Raw genomic sequence first — 18,627 nt, forward strand, 5'->3', positions numbered from 1 at the left:
TGATGGGTGCTTCTTTTTTACAGCATATTGGTAAAATCACCAGTAAATAATGCTCCATGAACATAAAGGCCTATATGTTAGCGTTATCACGATTATTATGATGATCACAAGCTCCTATTCTGACTTTTAATCATTTTACATGTATCAGCACTTTGGGTATAGGAACTAGGCCTACAAAGGGCCCATGCCACTAAAGTACAAAATCCTATTAACCTTGGGTGGGGGAGGGGGGTAAATCATAGTACTAGTAGTGGGCTTTAATTGGGCATGTTTTGTTTTTCTTAAGGCGTGGTGTGGGTGTGTGGGGGTGTGCGTGTATGTCTTTTATTTGGCTTTTGGCAGGGACCACCATGACCATGCACATGGCACTCATTTGTGCGTGTATGTCTTTTATTTGAAAAGGGTGGGCCTACCGGGCAAAAATCCATTTTGACCAAATTTACCCTTTTTTTGACTCTAGACTTTGAACCATGCCCGTAAACCTCATATTAGAAAAAAAGCTAGACAAGAAAAAAGAACACATGGCACTCATTTGTGCGTGTATGTCTTTTATTATTTTGAAAAGGGTGGGCCTACCGGGCAAAAATCCATTTTGACCAAATTTACCCTTTTTTTACTCTAGACTTTGAACCATGCCCGTAAACCTCATATTATAGAAAAAAGCTAGACAACAGTTTAAAAATTACATAACAATATTGATATTAATGATGAAATAGAAAAATAACATGCTGTTAAAAATGAAACATGTAGAGAAGTTGTTTGCTCTTTTTTTTACATTTTATATTTTGGTTTATTCCCGGGGGGAGGGCACTTCCACTTCTTTTAACATGGCCGAGGCACATCCCTGCCATTTCGGATAGGGAGTGGGTTTATTCTATATTTTTGATATACATTGTAAGCTATTCGGATAATTCAAAGGGAAGGCAGTTTCCATGGCAACAGTCATTTATACTCATTCAGTCATTTTAAAGCGAATTTCCCCCGTAACATTTGGTAAATTTTCTTGTAAAATTTTCCAAAAAATTGCCCTTTGGTATAAATGGCTGTTGCCACGGAAACTGCCACAGGCGCAGGCATAATCTGCTGCTCGATAGTGACCTGGATATCATGAGTGCCATGTGGTCATGGTGATCCCTGCCAAATTTCATCTCCGGTACCAGCGCGCATCAGGTGATCCACTCGGAAGGTTCCATCCACATTATCATCAAGATAAAACCCACTATGGCATCTTTTGTTGCCTCCCTTATTCCAGATGACAGCAACAATATTTTTCTGTGGCCTATGACCTCTTGAAATTCATACTCTTTAGTCATAAAATGCATGTTTTTAGTAATTTGGGGAATTTTGGCCAAAAATTGACCCATTTTCATATTACTTGCATTACAAAAGTTTGTATTACACTTTATGTTATTGATATACATGGATTCTTTATTTTTAGGCTACATATATTAGGAGAATTCAAAGAGAGTTTCCATGGCAACAGCCATTTATACTAATTTTTAATTCCCTAGTGAATTGAGCAAATAAAAACATGCTATTTTATTAATCACTCAAATGGATATGAATATGAAATTATTTAATACAAGAAAGGTAGACCTTCTCCGAGTTACTGCGAACGGAGCCAGTTTTGATAATAGTTTTGGTATAGAAATAGTAGCGTCACTTTTCAACAGTTTCAATAAAAAATCTGATTCTGTAAAGATAGCCATGAAATTAAAGCTAATTTTAGATTCGCGATATAATACACATTTTATGGCAAATTATTAAAAATGTATATTTTTTAAAACATTTAACAGTCCTCAAAGTAAATTGTATAATATGATGATATGTACTTAAGGTGGTACTACACCTCTTGATAAATTTGTCACTATTTTTGCATTTTTCTCAAAAACTAATAAAACACTGGTAATAAAAGTTATGTATATTATAGGGGCAAGGAATCCAGTTACTACACTGGAATTTCAGGGACTCAAGATAAGTAGTTATTGATTTATTGATCAAATATTGGTTTTCCCTCATTTTTTTTTTTTCATCTGTTGTCTGTGCTGAAATAAAATTTTCAGTGCAGTAGTTGTACTCCTTGCCCCTATAATTATACATATCTTACTTGTCACCAATGCGCTATAATCTGTGAGAAAAATGCAAAAATAGGCACAAAATTGGCCAGGGGTGTAGTACCACCTTAAAGCCGACGATCAATTGAAAATTTTGACCTTAATCTGATATAGAATTTTTTCCCCAAAACACCAAAGCAAGTTAGGTCTTTTTGGGAAAAATCCGAGCCCTTAAATGAAAATGTATTCTTTATTTAATACAACTAGAAAAGATGGAAAAATGGAAAAATATTGCCACGCATGGTAGAAAATGCCACTTAAAAAGTTGATTTTTACATGCTTTGCAATATGATGGAACATGGAGAGAGACAGAGAGAGAGAGAGAGAGGAGGGGAGAGAGAGGAGGAGGAAGAAGTTCATAGGAACCTCAATACAAATCCCAAAATCAATTGAATGTCAGCAGCATTATTGGTATTTCAAAAATTAGGAATCATAGACAGATAAGCATTTTTATGTTTATCATAATAACACCCCTACTTGATGAATGTATCATTCCAATATTACTATTGTCTTTGTTGTTCACTACATGTGATAGAAAATAATTGTAGGCTATATCTACCATGGAAGAAAGAGATAATATTCATTTCAGGATGCATATAAGCATGATGCAATTTTTAAATCAAAACAGAGGGAATTGTAGTACTGACACGAGGTATTGACACCCAACAAATAATGGAATAGTCCTTTTCTAAGCATTTGTACAGCAAAATTTAGGCCCCAAACTTATTATGCAACAGTATTGTTGATGTTGTTTACTTCTAATATGCTCACGTTTTATCCAATTTCTTTTCAAACATGGAAAATCACCGAACATGAGTTTATAGTTTAGAAATGTTGCGGTTGCATTGTCTGAAAAAGGGCATGAAATAAGATGTGCTCATTTTAAAACGGAAAAAGTCTCCATGATTTTTATTTGCTCAATTGTTTGGCCTATATTTACTTTATCCAACATATCAATAACTTTTACAAAAATATTGGGGAACTCTCACAATCATCTTGTAAACTTGGCTTCTTAACATTTATAAAATTGCTAAAAAGGCCATTACACCCCTCTCTGAAAATGGAACAATCCAAACTTTTTCTAAAGAATTTGTAATTGCTCTGTCGAGACAAAATGTGCATAATTACTGTGAAGTATAAATAAATTGTCTGCAAATTGGTGTTATTACGTGGCTCTAGTCGAAAGTTAGCGATATTTCAAGTTTTTGTGTCTGAGAAGACAATCATAGGGGTTCATTTTGAGGGGGTCCAGTATCTCCCAGCGGGGGGTCCTCAAATTTTTTTTAATACCTCCACTGTAAATACTCATGGACACATGTTTGATTGACAAAATATGAACAAAATTTGCTGACCCCCATCTTCCACCTACCATCTGAGTCTATCGGATAAACTCTCTTAATAACCTTAATACTAACTTGAACTAATTAATGAGAAATTAAATTTGGTGAATAGTGACTTGTTAATTTTATGCCTTCAATATGTGCTAATCAGACCTGGTGTGAGAAGATAAGTATAGACCACTTGACATGTGACGTCATTGCCCGGCAGTATGCGCACGCATTATGGTACTTTCCATTGTTCTTTGCCCTGCAGTGTGTGTGCGCATCGTAGTCTGCTCAGGGCATGTTTATTTTAAATCTCCCACCACATTTCATATAGTACATGAAAGCCATTGCACTGTGAAGCGGTTCGTTCGGGCATATCGACAGACCAATCCCTCGCCTTTGTTGATAAACAATAATGTAAAGTGGTCTATAGTATTTGTTAATTTGTTAATATCAACTTGTTAAATTATTACTTAAATTATTTCTATGTGAGAAGTAAGTATTTTTAAACTATAAGTTACCTATGGAAATATAAATGCAATTATTTCCTTCTTTGATTTCTTTCTTAGATCTATGTATTAATATTAAGGAGTACCCTTATTATTATTTAAATGGTAAAAACTGGACAGATATGGCTCCTGCAATTCTCGCGTTTCACAATACGATGCGCGGCCAGCGGTTGCTTTTGGCAGTCAAATTTTCAACTCCAGAGTCGACATCGCCGTTCTAGCTGCTGTTGAATTTTCACGCGAGTGTGATAATAAATATGTTGAAAACAGCTCCACAAAGGATTCCCTTGATCAATAGATAGAAAATGGATCTACTATAGTTGTAAATTGTTGTTTTAGTGTGCATTTGCATGTAACATCATTATAATGTCATTTAAACCCACAATGATGCATGTTCCTGTATTGTATTTGTATTACGCGGGCTTTGGATGTCGACTTATTTTCCCATGATGCATTGCGTATTTTGGCCTCGACCCAGCGACCGCTGGAGGCGCATCATATTGTGAAACGCGAGAATTCCACTCGCCTCATGGTAAATAAGACCAATTTTATCTCTTACTTGGCTATGCTTAGCATTGATATCATCCAAAGCTAACTGCACTATGTTAGAATGTGAACTGCTCCACTCACTTTTACGTAACTTCTGAAAACAAGGAGAAAGAACATGAACATATTTCAAATCAGGTCATGTTTTTTCTTTAAAAATACAATTACAATATTTGTGTCATAATTAAGTGAAATGAGTCCCTTGTTCATGTCGTTTGATTTTGAGATGTGGGCAAAAGACTATGTGATTAATTTCATTATAATGTGTTAATGAGCATATTTTTTCCTTTGGGCTGTTACAAAATAATGCTTACCCTCATTAACCCACATACACAAGACCATTCTGGTATATAGGCATCTTGACAACTTCTGTGTGTTTTGATTGTTTCACTGAATATGTTGACTGATTTTGGTGCCTTTGTTCCTGTTACAGCATCAAGATCAGGAAAATGTAGAAGGGACTTCATACTGCCATGAAGGTCTGCTGGAACCTGAAATAGGAAAAATAAAGAGTCTAAGTAAGTTGAACTTTACTCCATGAAGAAATAAGTTTTGATATGATGTGATAAACTTCTATCAAATCACTAACTCACCCGCATGCTCTCTCACTGAGAAGCGTAACACTCAAATTCAAAAGTAACTTTGGTAGTGTAACTTGCACATTACATGTAAGCTTGTACAACATTTATGTTGTTATTGTTCTTGCATCCAAAATTTTTCCCTTTTTAATTTGAGTATCAAATATTGTCATCTGTTTTCCTATCCCATACAAAAAGAAGGGGAACAATAATCAAGTTAAGCATGAAAGAAACAACTTCACAAGCAATTAGCCTTTTTCTAATGACATTTAAAAGTTTCTTACCAAGTATCTTTGTTGGTTAGTAATTAGATTATCCATGATAGAGGGCGCTTCTTCCAATACCCATGTTGGCATAATGACCGATAGGAATGGTAGTAGTGTTTCATAGTATCCTCCCAGATGACCTGGGTTCTTCTGATAAGGCTTACCATGATCACCTAACATAAACTGAAGAGACAAGAAACATTTCAACATAGTATATTCTATTCTTTGTTCAACTCGTAATTGCCAAAAGAAGTAACATTAAAACCAGAATAAAATATGCTTGTCCCCCTTAATTTTAATACTTCCACCACCACTGAAGATTTGATTGTGTTTGAGGGCTAATTGCACCTTGGTTTGCCATGTTTACTATACATTTTAGAGCTGTTACAGGGCCCGGGGGGATCACTCGCTTACCAAAGTGGTATGCATGCTCGTCCCAGCACCTCAAAAATGGACCCTAAATGGCGTAATCAGTGTAGAAAAATTTCACCCCTTATTGGCGTAAGGCTCTGAAAATCTTACCCTAAAATATGGCGTAATTCGTGTAAGAAACTAAAATGAACCCCTAAATGGCGTAAACTCTAAAACAAACCCATGGAAATTGAAAAAAGATACCCTAAACGTCGAAACTTTACCTGAAAAGCACCCTTTTTTCTTAAAACGTCGACGCCGCCACAAGGCCAAAAATCGACCCTTTTTCGACGTTTTTGGGGACGAGCATACGTACCACTTTGGTAAGCGAGTGATCCCCCCGGGTTACAGGGCCAACCACACTGGTTGACAGGCCGAATCTGGCCTGTGGGCCCCAGTTGAGAACTCCTGGTGTACGCTGACATTATGTGCATGGGCGTTGTAGGGAACTGAATACAGATGTACCTATGTCGTCTGCATGCACATGAGAAGTTCACATTAATCCGCATCTTGGAAGTCTACCCCAGGGGCCACTTACATTACGTGATGGACACCATGCTCATGTATGGACTCTTGAAACGCACCACCGACCTACATTGCACAACCATGTTTTCCAATCATGCCTGAGCACTCCCTTTCAAAGGGTTTTTGCACAGCCGCCATCGGCGCTGTGCATTGTTTTTACCGCGTTCTTCTTTCTTTCTTCTGTCAACATCATAATCAGCCAGCGTAGCCACATGCTTTCAGGCATCTTGACCATACTTGGTCAGTAGAACTGTTGGTGGTGCCACAGATGTCACATGATCAACTTCCGGTCAAATGTCATCCACTTCCGGTCAATGGCCAAAACTGGGATTTTCACTAAAAATGCTACTCCTCCCACATATTACATAGCATCGTGACGTCACTTACACACATGCATCATCTATAGCCAGTGTCTAAAAGTTCCTCACAGAATTGGGATCAAAGGTCATTAAGGGGTTACTTCCGGTAAAAGTCTGAAAAATTTGTAAAAATTATTCAAAAAATCACTGTCTTTACAAATTACATAGCAGAGAGTCGCCATTAGCATACATGCATTGCTACTAGCCAGGGTCTTTAGGATGCCTACAGTTTTGGGGTCAAAGGTCATTAAGGGCTTACTTCTGGTCAAAAACCAAAATTATCAAAAAAGTTTAAAAAATTTTTATCTCACAATGTAAACAGACCAGAGTAATATAATCATCATACATGAATCAATGTTACCTGATGTATGCATGGTATTTTTATTTTGGGGGTCAAAGGTCATTAAGGGGTCACTTCCTGTTTTTAGCTAAATAACTTTCAAGAATTTTTATCTCAACAACTAAACAAAGTAGAATTTTTAATTAAAATTGGAACAATGCATTTTGTCGATTGTACATGTGGTGTTTTTTTTATTTAGGTCAAAGGTCATTAAGGGGGTCAAAAGGTCAATCATAAATTTAAAAAAAAATCAAAATCCATGTATAAGTTCCGATTAAGCTGAAATTCACCAGGAATATTCCATATGACATCCTAAGCGCTATGTACTATTTTTGCGGGGTCAAAGGTAATTAAGGGATCAGTTCCGGTTCTCACAGATTCGGGGTCATAACTCATTTGTCACTGCTGGCTGTGCATACTCGCGGTCGCAGGCGAACGCAATCAGATCTCGTTTTATATTTATTTTGCCATTAAACTTTGGTACCCTAAGCAAGTATCTTGCTTGGAAAAGTATACCCTTTTTCCTGATTTTTGGCGTTTTTGACACCCTAAACAGGTACAGCGCTGTACTTGCACAATGCTGAAAAATAACCCTTTTTACTTGTTTTTGTACACAAGCATGGTGTCCACCTTGAAATACAAGTGCCCCCCTCGGAATCTACTTTGATCCGCATTTGGCCTCCCATGTGGAATCACCCTGTAACTACTGCCCCAGTAGCAGTAATAATGTTATCAGAGAATAATTGGATGACTAATATCATGGTCTGTTTCATGTTGTAACACTTATGTCTAACCTGTGTGTCAAATTGTCTGTTAATTAGGCGATACTGATAACTTGAAATACTGATGAATCTGATATGAACCAGACAGACTGCATTCTGATTTCACAGCCTAAGCCCCAGACTACTATGATTGGTACCCACCAGGTTTGATGTTAAACAAATACAATACCGTAAAACCCCGTCTACAAGCATATAGTGTGCTTCTGATGAAAGCTACATTAACCCTAACCCTCCTGAATGCTACAAAATACTACTTGATATATGCGCTGTTCGTGCATGCATCCCACGTGGTGTGATGACGCAATCGCCCTAAGTCATATATAGGCACGGTTTCGCTGGCCAGCGAAGCAAAGTGTCGCCGACCGAGTGCTTGGCATGCGAGGGGTTTCGTGTTCGAATCCCACCCAGAGCAAACAACTTCTTTCCTTCTTTTCTCTCTTTATTCTTTCCTTCTTTCCCTTCCCGTCGCCAAAAGGCCCTTAGGCGGTTAGGGTTAATCCAGTCACCATTATGGAGTTTGAGCAAATAAATTACGGATCCAAGCATATACAAACAAGTATTATTTTAAGACCGATCTATTGTATTGGTATATTAACGCTTGCTTCAAATTAATTAAGCTTTTATAAAAAACACTATATATGCTTGTAGACGGGGTTTTACGGTATTGGTTCTTGAAAAAAAAACCCTATTCTATGGACGAATGGACCTCTCAACTTAAGTAAGTGTTGTTTGGACGGGCCCGTAGAAGAGGGCTTTCTTTTTTCAGCACCTTATCACTGAAGGGTACCAATAATTGTGATACAGTATGTATTGCCCTGGTCCCTGCAGGTAGCCATAATCATGCACAAACTATAAAGACACCCCCTTTTGCATCTAATTTCACAACGTTTTAGGTAAAAACGGCCATTTTATTAACTATTTCATGAATGTTTTGCCCTTGATCAATAACAATTTTTTCAATAAAACACAAACAATACTTCAAGTGACCCTTTTTCATAGACACACATGCAAATAATGCAATGAATCCTAAAAACTGAGCAAGGTTCTTGTATTTTTGTTTCCCAAAATAACAATTTAGAACAACTATTTATCAGTTTATTTTACTTGATTCATAGATGAAGAACCACCCTTATGGTAATTTGAAAAATTAACCCTTTTTTATGTTTGCGATCAACTCGCATTTCTACATCAGAAATCACGCCCTATTATGTGAAATTTCCCACACGAGCACCCCTATCCACGGATACACAGACTGCGGGAACGGGTGTATAGATCATTACATACCCATTTCTTACCACAACTAAGTTGGAGTTCTCTGATAGCACAGTCTTTAAAAACTCAGCTAAATCTTCATCAACCTGATTCACTGATTCCATTTCTTTCCTGATGATGAGTAATCAACACAAAATGAGAAAATGTTAATACTTAATAACCAGGTATGTGTGCATTTGACCTGTAAATGGTCATACCCTGAAAATAGCATGATATATGAGGACACCCAGCAACTGAGGATGTCCACAGTTTCCTGTTCTTATCAGGGTATTGCAAAAATGTACAAATACATAAAAGACTCGTTTGCCAGTGTAAAGTCCCCATAATCATTCAATAAATGGTTTGCATTTGGAAAATCTGCACCCCCACCCCCCTTGAAAAAATCCTGGCTAAGGGCCTGCTGCAAAGTGCAAATCAATTCTTACAAAGATTCTTGTAAACAAATTTGTGTGAATCAAACTTGGTTCCTGTAAACTTTATGTTTATGCAGCAAAGACAGTGGCGGCACCACAGGGGGGCATGGGGGGAATTGCCGCCCCCAGTCAGAACTCTTTCCCCCCCCCCCCTGAAATTCAATTTGACCCCCTCCTCAAAAAAAATTCCTGATGCCGCCACTGAGAAAAGATTGGGTGATAATCAATGATTCACACAAGCAAGCAACTACACTATTGCAAGAATCAAGTTTGCTCGTACTGTGTAACAAAATTTAACCCCTGATAAATGGTTACCTGTGTCCAGCATTCAGATCCATAGCAGCCCATTTAGCAGGATGAGGATGCCTTAAAAACTCCCTGGTATAATTTAAGATGTGTTCATGTAACATGTAATTACCATCACAAAATCCTGACAGGACATTGGAGATAACCTGACAAAATGAATTAAAAAGGAAGAGAGGCATTATCTCACGATAGGAGTAAATAATTATCAGTGATTAACCAAACCAGAACTTAACATAAATTAAGTTTTTGGACTGCGCAGCTCCGAAAGACCACCTTAATCCCCTCTCCCCCGGGACAGTAGCGGCACCATATTTTCCATGAGGGGAGGGTTTTTTTTCAGGAGGTGTAAACCCCAAATAGTGGCATTTTTAGTTTTAGTGTTTTGCACTGATAGAGGGGCAAAGTCTAAGTCCCCCCTTTCCGGTAGCACTAACATTGCTTGCATATTGTCACCCTGCTATTATAATTGCTCAAGTCAGTTTTTGTAATTTCAAGTACAAAAAAAGGTTCAAGCATGTAAGCTGTTATGGCGGATCAAAAAAAATTGCCATGGAAAATCAATTTTGGCACTTTTCTCAAAAAGTGCTCATTTTTTGCAGAAATCTGCTGTGCTAGTTGGATTCCTTGCATCATTTCCTTTCTGAAAATGTGTACTTTAATGTACTTATCATCATTAAGATACAATACAAAACGATGTCTATAATTTCCCACTTTGAGTGATCCTGCGTGCCACCTTAAAAGGAATAATCAGAAATGAATAGGATGAGAACGTAACTGATAAAAAAAGACACAATTATCGTAGCAGGGTAATTATTTATTATTCTTACCTCTTCATTCTCTCTACTAACCCATCCATGTTCTGTATGAGGAAGTACTGGTGGCCTGTAATGACATGCCTGTATGGTGCAAGAATAAAATCACTAACAATAAATTTCATCTATATACAACGAGTAAGCCTAAATGCTATCAGCAGTAGATAGCAAAATATACGCCTTTACAGTTCATCTTGAATGTTATTTTGCAATTATGCATAATCAATGTAACAAGAGTAAAACTGGATTTTATTGTATTTGTCAGACCCTGAAATATTATTATGTACACAAAACTTTCATATTTGGGCTACTAAGTATTAATGTATAACTTTCATTATTTCAATTCTTTCTCCTTTATAGTTAAACCTCTCCGCGTGGATGTCAACTGCAGACGATGAGTTCCAAATTTTGTTTAAAAATTCAAAAATTTCAGAAATGTTCATTTTCATCACCATATTTGGAATCAGCATGAAAAATGCATTAAAATGAGTACAACCAGGCATACCCTTGTCTGGTTCCAGTAGCCATAGAAAATATAATCAATACTATCAACTCCAAATACATAATAATAAATAAAAAAAACACCTCAAAACAGTCTTTAAACCTGGTCTCAGTAGCATATTTGAGACCTAATTTAAATCAAAACATAATACACAAACCCCAGGGTACGATTGAGTTATACCTGGTCTATGTAGCCTTAGCCGCTGCAAAGTTAGACCCAAGCTTAACTCAGAACAGGTCTAGAGTTAGACTTGGTCTAAATGCATAATGTAGGATAAATGCATGTATATACTACCTGACCTACCTTACAATTAGTTCTTGTACCCATCATGCCACTGTTGTTATCTATCCCATAGCTTGTTAGGTAACCACGGTGATTAGCATACTCCCATATCCATTCCTTAATATCCTTGGCATAACTGTGAATTGGAAAAAGAGGGGACATTAATAATGGGAAATAAACCTGAGGGAGGGGGGGTTCTTCGAAAAAAAAATTGTATAGGGACAGACTTTTGGATGCCGACTATGACTACTTTTGCTACCCAACATTACACCCATTTTTCCTAAAAAGCACCCAAATTTGCCATAATTGGGCACTTTTAAGGACATTTTTCCCAAATGTGCCAATTGGACACATTGGTCTACACTGAAAACCCACCCATCGATATACGCAAATCGCTGAAAGGTACCCCAAAACAGTGGCACATACCCGTATATCTTTAACCAGGGAGAACCCCAGTTGTGCAAGTACCGCCCTCTTCCTTGTATAGCGATTTGGGTAGGAAATGTATAGACTTGATGCAAAAGAAAACAAATTTTCATTTCATTTCCATGGGGTATCCTAACTACTATAATGGGTTAGGGAAGAGTATATTTGCACCCCCTAGCTACACATACATTTTTCTGATGCACACAAAAAATATTTTCTCCTTTAAAATCAGAAGTCAGAAAAATCAAGGAATTGATCCATGTGACAGGATCACTTATCAGCTGTTTGCTGATTAGGTTTCCATTCCATGCCAAACCAAAAACACAAAATAAAACATTCCCTGATAACACCTCTGGATATCATATTCAAAGTTCACAGAAAGTTTAATCATCTTTTAATATTTATTATCTCATAATTCATAACACAGTTTCAAATCAGAGTGAAGATGCACTACCAACCCATCATGTGATATGACTGCAGATACCTGATGATATTGTTACAGACAGGGCCGTAGCAAGGTTGAAAAATGTGGGGCGGCCATCACAAATGTGGGGCGGCCAAATCACAAATTTATGGCCAAATTGAAATAAAGACATAAAGAAAAACATAACAAATTTCTCAAAAAGTGGGGCGGCCATGGCATCCCCGGCCACCCCGCTTGCTACGGCCCTGGTTACAGAGTCCAAAACCGAACATAATATAAAAATCTCCTTGTCACATCTCGCCTAGCATTCAACTTGTAATTTGGATCTGCAGCCGCGGATCCAAAGAGGAAAAAATATGTGGGCGCAAAATAATAGATACTTCTATTGTGGAAGATTTCTAGATGGCCACAAACCATATGGCCGTGAAGCGGGCATCGCGTTAGCACTTGCATTCCACATGGAGGGTGGATGTGCCCCTATCAGAAATGACAAAATTTTGCAAAAAGAAGACCTAATGGGCTATTCCAGAAATTTTCCACACACCCCCAAAGATGACAAAGTTAAGTTTAAAACAAAATGTGGGATTTCCCATGAATGATTTCGCAAAATTATGTGATTTCCCAAGCTACCCATAACATAACAATGGGATTTCCCAACCATATAATTATTTAGAGTGTACATTTGGGAATTGGGATTTACATGCATTTACACCAAAAAGTTATCAGAATTCCCAATTTTTTACATTCCGATGTGCATCTGGATGAAAAATGGGATAATCTTTTGACATTTCCTGCTATACCTTGGGCTGAAATATATATGCCCAAAATAGGCTGATTTTTCATATTTTATATCCAGGAATCCGCCACTTTTGGGTAGGCCTACTGTATTCTGGACAGGGTCCAGTAGGCAAATGTAGGGTCATTTTATACATAGTTTTGGTTTAATTTCAGACACCATAATGGCTTCTTAGTGCACCCACCCTAGCAATACTTACATTCCCTGTGTGATTTTGTCTGGATCTGGCTCATCATAGAGTTCACCAGAAAACATAGGAGTCAAATTAAGAGATGTAGCACTGCTGATTGAGTTATAACGATTAAAGAGAAAGGCTTGATGTGATGATAACGATGGATCTGATGAATATGGCAGAAAGAAAACAAAGAGAAAACATATTATATTGATGATTGTATGACTATTCTCACAACAAAAATGTTCACATACGTGAGCTTTCGGCTTGCGGTCACTAAGCCTTTTTCAAACCTATGTTATTGAAAACATATTATTATTAAGAAATGAAACTTTAAAATACTTCTTCGCCATTAACTTGGGGGAAAAGCAATGCCCTCTAAATGGATCTCATAGTCAGTGGCAGCGCCGGGAATTCAGTGTTTTTTTGGGGGAAAGTACATTTCAGGGGGGCAAAATCAATCAATTTTGTGCAGAATTGCCGCAATTATTCATTTTTTGTTGTAATTTTGGGTTTTAACGAGGGGGGAGAGTTCTGACTGAGAGGGCACACCCCCCACGTCATGGTGAAGCCACTGCTCATATTTTTTCTTTTGATGTCAGAATTCAATTATGTAATTGTCGTCCTACTACAATAAGTGCATAATTTCAAGACCAGGGGCTTTAAAAAACAAAGAAATGGTTGAAAATGTATTTTCCGTTATTCGGATACGAATTTACCGAATTATTTTAGAATATCTGGACACTGAAAGTGTTTCACTTCTAAATAATAAATAATGAAGCATAAACACATGATAGTCAGTTTCTGAATTCTTTTAGAATGTTTTTATGAAAAATATATGATTGGTCAATGACCCAGGAAGACGCACATTGTTATGGGAAATTGAGGGAAAAATTTTGACTAAAACACAAGTTATGCAATTATCGTATGATGGTGACAAAATGTAAATTGATTTCATGAAAGATGGGCATTGACAACTAACATTTGCACAAACAGAATAATAACTAGAAACACAGTTGTGTTTGACCAAACACGAATATCTATGCCCGTGACCACACCCAACCCCCCCTTCCCCTATTAACAAAACGAAAACTTATACCCCTTGGTATAAGCTTTAAATGATATAAGTATCATTATCATAGCACCTAAAATAAAAAACCACCCAATTGGGCGCCAAATGAAAAAGTTAGTGACCATCATGTGAAAGCCCTTGTTATAAACTGTAATTGATATAAGTATCATCCTCATAGCACCTAAAATAAAAAAGCGCCAATTGGGCGCCAAATCCAAAAGTTGGTAACCATTATGTGGAAGCCCTGTTTATAAGCTTTAATTGATATAAGTATCATCCTCATAGCACTTAAAATAAAAAAGCGCCCAATTGGGCGCCAAATCTATAAAAACTGGTGACCACCCCTTGGTCACCCCTTACAAACCGTGACAACCCTTAACCCTCCTAACACCCATTAACCAACCATACGCCATCTCCCACAATGACAGCCTTTTGAGGTGGTCCAAGGCACTAATATCAAAAAGCCTACACATTCCCTTTTAAGGGAATTTTTGTGATCAATTTCCTTGACGTACGATTCAGGCCGTTATCATTGCAAATACAGGTAGCTACCAAAATGCTACCTATTGCGATACACTGTGTTAACCGGTCGTACCAATTTTGCTTTTTAAAGCATATGAACTTTGACCTCTGGGGTTGCGGCTAGCATAGCATACTTTTAGGGTCATAGGCCATCATTGTACCAAGTATGAACCCTGAGGGCGCTAGAGTAGTTGAGCTAGAGCTGTTTGAAATTTTACACATATTGCCCCCTGTAGCCCATGACCTTTGACCTTTGGGGTCGGGGGTACCCTAGGATGTATCTAGGGGTCATGGGCCATCATTGTACCAAGTATGGGCCCAGGGGCTGCTTTAGTTCCTGAGCTAGAGGGGTGCAAAGAAGTGGTCTTGAGAAGGAGGAGGAGGAGGAGAAGGAGAAGGAGAAGACTAAACACAACAAATACAATATCTATGCCACCGTTCCACGGGCATAGATAAGGAAGATATAAATTGTACAAACTAATGTCCTCCAAGTTCATATACATCTAGGGTCTCACAAACAGGAAATCACATGACGCCTCAAGTTAGCTAAACTTTCAACGCATGACTTATCAGCTTTATGGACAGATAACATTTTCAGTAGTTTACTGTGAACAAATTTGATGTGCTGTTACTGGATATCTAACTACACAACTCCATTTTGTTCTTAAATCAAGCATATGAACATTGTTATTAATTCAGATGTAGAGTGCATTGCATTGTTATTACTATTACAACATAAAGGGTCTTCAATCTACGTTTTGTGTGAAACACACCATTACAGGCAAGTAGTAGAAATATGCACCTCCTCCGTATACCTTGAACCATAGGTATAAGCTCCTTTTCCATTCTGAAGCCTGGTTCTGAAGAACCCTTATTTCAAGCCCATGAAGATCCAGAGACTTTTGGCTAAATTTTCCTCCAAATACCCAAAATTTAATATTTCTTGGTTCTGAGAAATTTTTGCCAAAAAAGGACCCATTCTAGTTCATTTTATAATCTTCAAAATCCATTCTGGAGTCTGCATTTTTGAAATATGAAATCTGGGCTGCATCTACCAAAAAACTTAAACCCCCCACCCCCCCTCCCGGATCCAGGAACACAGTTGGGGTGCAAATTTTCGGGACACTCTACATCTTAAACCATGACCTCACTTGTCTCACCTGCAGAACTAGCATCATAAAGTTGTTCCAACAGCCTAATAGTTTTTGGTATTCCACACTCCCTATGTGCATGTGCTCTTGATAATGAATCCAGTACAATGGTCAGCACTGATAGAGGATTCCAATTTGGTTCTTTGGCCTGTACTGTATGCAATAAAGTCTCTTGTCTCTTATCTGCATCTGGTTTAGGTAAAAACTGGGTGTGGTAGTTATGCATGTTCCTGTTCCTGAAAACAAACCAACAAAAGAAAATGGACCAATGAAAAAGTAGCGTTGGCTCAAGATATAGCCCATTAGACCACCTGAATTCTTGCTGCACACTCTGCAGCAGCTTATGATTTGCACTCGCTGTTCAGTGGATGCATGAAGGAAAATGTCCCCCCAGTCAGAGATCTTGCTCCCCCAATAAAAACCAAAATGTTCAAGGCAATTTCATGACTTTTTACCCCTGAATTGACTCCCCCTTAGCCGAAAATATTTCTGGTGCTGTCACTGGCTGTTCAAGAGGATACCATGACCTGATCTGCATGCTGATCATGCCGTTTTAGGGAAAGACCGGCAGGATGGAGATTGGGCAGAGTGGTATGGTGCCCATGCTTCCTCATCTTCTTGAAGCCCCAAGTTAGCTGAAAAAGTTCAATTCATATTTTGCCCCCAATGATTGCTCCAGAGAAGAGGTGGGTGTTTTGGAGTAGGGGTTCCTTTCTAACTCTTTCTCATGCAAAATTAAGGTGGGACATGGGACTCCCTGATAGGCCATCAATATCATGTCATAGAGAAAAATATATCAAATATTTTGCTATAATCATGATGAAAGTCTGTATCAAAAACCTGAAATTCTTCAGTCTTGCAAAAGTCTGATGCAGAAAATGTTTGAAATTTGGTTCATTTTGTCAATTTTTCGCCATTTTAGTCACAATTATTAAGGTTACTCCATTTCCTTCACTTTGTATCAAACAACCATATTAAATCTTACTTTAATGGATGTAAATAATGCTTACAGAATGTTGCAGATATTTAAATTGTGTTTAGGATGTTAGTTCAAAATACATTAATTGTTTCTTCTGCTATGGTGATTTTATTATCCTTCCCAGACAAGCTTTAAGAAACTTGATAATAAACATTTTGATAATGTTGATCAAGTTCCAACATAAAATTGACATTGTGTCAAGTTTAAATAAAAAGGAAATGGGGAAATAAATTCTAGCAAGCTGAAGACAACAAGTCCATAAAAATAAAATGTTCAAAAATAAAATAAAATGAATGAATATGAACTAAAGGTTTTGTTAAAGCCAATGTATCATTTGCTGAGGACTTTTTCAAATTCTTACACGATTGTAATGTACTTTAGTAAACTAACATACCCTGTAAAAAATCAGAGCGATTACCAAATAGGGTGCAACTCTTCTAGAGCACATCCCCCTCACCCCGGTGTCGCATAAGCGTAACAAATTGCCTGCTTTGCCCTCATTAACAAAACTTGTGTTCCCCCACAATCAACTTCAGATTGACGCCCTGGGTTTAATGGAAAGAATATTTTCATTCGGTGAATATGGACTGTTCCATTCAACTCGGCAAAGCCTCGTTGGATGGAACAGTCCATATTTCACCTCATGAAAATATTATTACCATTGTACTCATAAACATTCAATATTCGTATCATCATCAACCATGAAACAATTAAAATATGTCAATTGGTTAATTTAAGAGCTTTTAAGAGAGTATACCAAAGGCCCCCTATACCAGATCCAAGATTCTTTTGATTCATAAACATAAATAATATTAGCACACCTTTTCCCTTTGCAAACAACATCTGCATATTCTGTTTCCATGGTAATTTGTTGATATCCCTGATAGTAGTGCCATTTCGGAGGATTCCTGTAACTGCCTCTTGATACCAACTGTTCCTCTTCAGTTCTGTCAATATAATTCACTCTCCAATGACCAGGACAGTTGACATGAATGGTCCTAAAAAAGAAAGAAAAAAGAAACAATTAAGGTAGTTCATATGACTAATCGGGCTTGCAGCAAAACAGCTACAATAGCAAATTAGAATTATGTATTAATTTAAAACTTTTAACGAACTAAAGGTAAGTCTTTACTCCATCTATTTTTAGAGTTTCAGAAAAGTTCTAACATTTCTTATGTATTTCTTTATTTTTGGAAAATTACCTAAATTTTCCACATTTGAATTTTTTCAGCCTACATGCTAAGGTAGATATCATACTCATGCATGAATTTTCAAAACATACCCTAAACAAGTTCTTTTCCAAGGCTTCCATAATACTCTGTAGTCTATATATTTACCTCCAGTCAGCGGCACTAGCTTTGAAGTTCAGCGTGTTCAGTGTTAGCATGGTTAGCTTAGCGTTACTTTGGGATCGAAGTGGCGAATATGTACACGCAAAAAATAATGCTAATCCAACACAGCACAAGCTGAATTTCAAAGTTAGTGCCGCTGGCTTGAGGTAAATACATTGGCTTAGGAAGATTTCCAAAATGGGGGGGGTAAACTTGGAAAATTTTGTGGTGGGCGACCGAGGGGTTCCCCCTGGGATTCAGAAAATTTTACAAAAAAAATAGGTCGCAAACACCCATTTTCCCTCTATTTTATCACCATTTTTTAACTTCACCTCTGATTATTGGGGGGGCTGAAAGGTATTCCAGCCCGCATTAAAATTATTGAGGGAGCTGAGCCCCCCAAGCCCCCCCA

The 18,627-nt window shown here is 37.5% G+C and overlaps 1 protein-coding gene across 1 annotated transcript in view; it reads right to left on the reverse strand.

Annotated features, from left to right (window-relative positions):
- The window catches only part of LOC140166292 (uncharacterized), an 88,416-nt gene that overhangs the window by 3,805 nt on the left and 65,984 nt on the right, over positions 1-18,627 (reverse strand). The window contains exons 3-12 of the mRNA XM_072189703.1: positions 17,706-17,882; positions 15,915-16,141; positions 13,188-13,326; positions 11,364-11,478; positions 10,574-10,642; positions 9,756-9,892; positions 9,051-9,138; positions 5,357-5,521; positions 4,809-4,985; positions 4,508-4,591 (exon numbers count right to left, since the gene is read on the reverse strand). Of these exons, the coding sequence (XP_072045804.1) occupies positions 4,508-4,591; positions 4,809-4,985; positions 5,357-5,521; positions 9,051-9,138; positions 9,756-9,892; positions 10,574-10,642; positions 11,364-11,478; positions 13,188-13,326; positions 15,915-16,141; positions 17,706-17,882 (1,378 nt within the window). The remainder of the gene's footprint in view (positions 1-4,507; positions 4,592-4,808; positions 4,986-5,356; positions 5,522-9,050; positions 9,139-9,755; positions 9,893-10,573; positions 10,643-11,363; positions 11,479-13,187; positions 13,327-15,914; positions 16,142-17,705; positions 17,883-18,627) is intronic.

This window comes from Amphiura filiformis, chromosome 12 (assembly GCF_039555335.1).
Source record: "Amphiura filiformis chromosome 12, Afil_fr2py, whole genome shotgun sequence".
NCBI lineage: Eukaryota > Metazoa > Echinodermata > Ophiuroidea > Amphilepidida > Amphiuridae > Amphiura > Amphiura filiformis.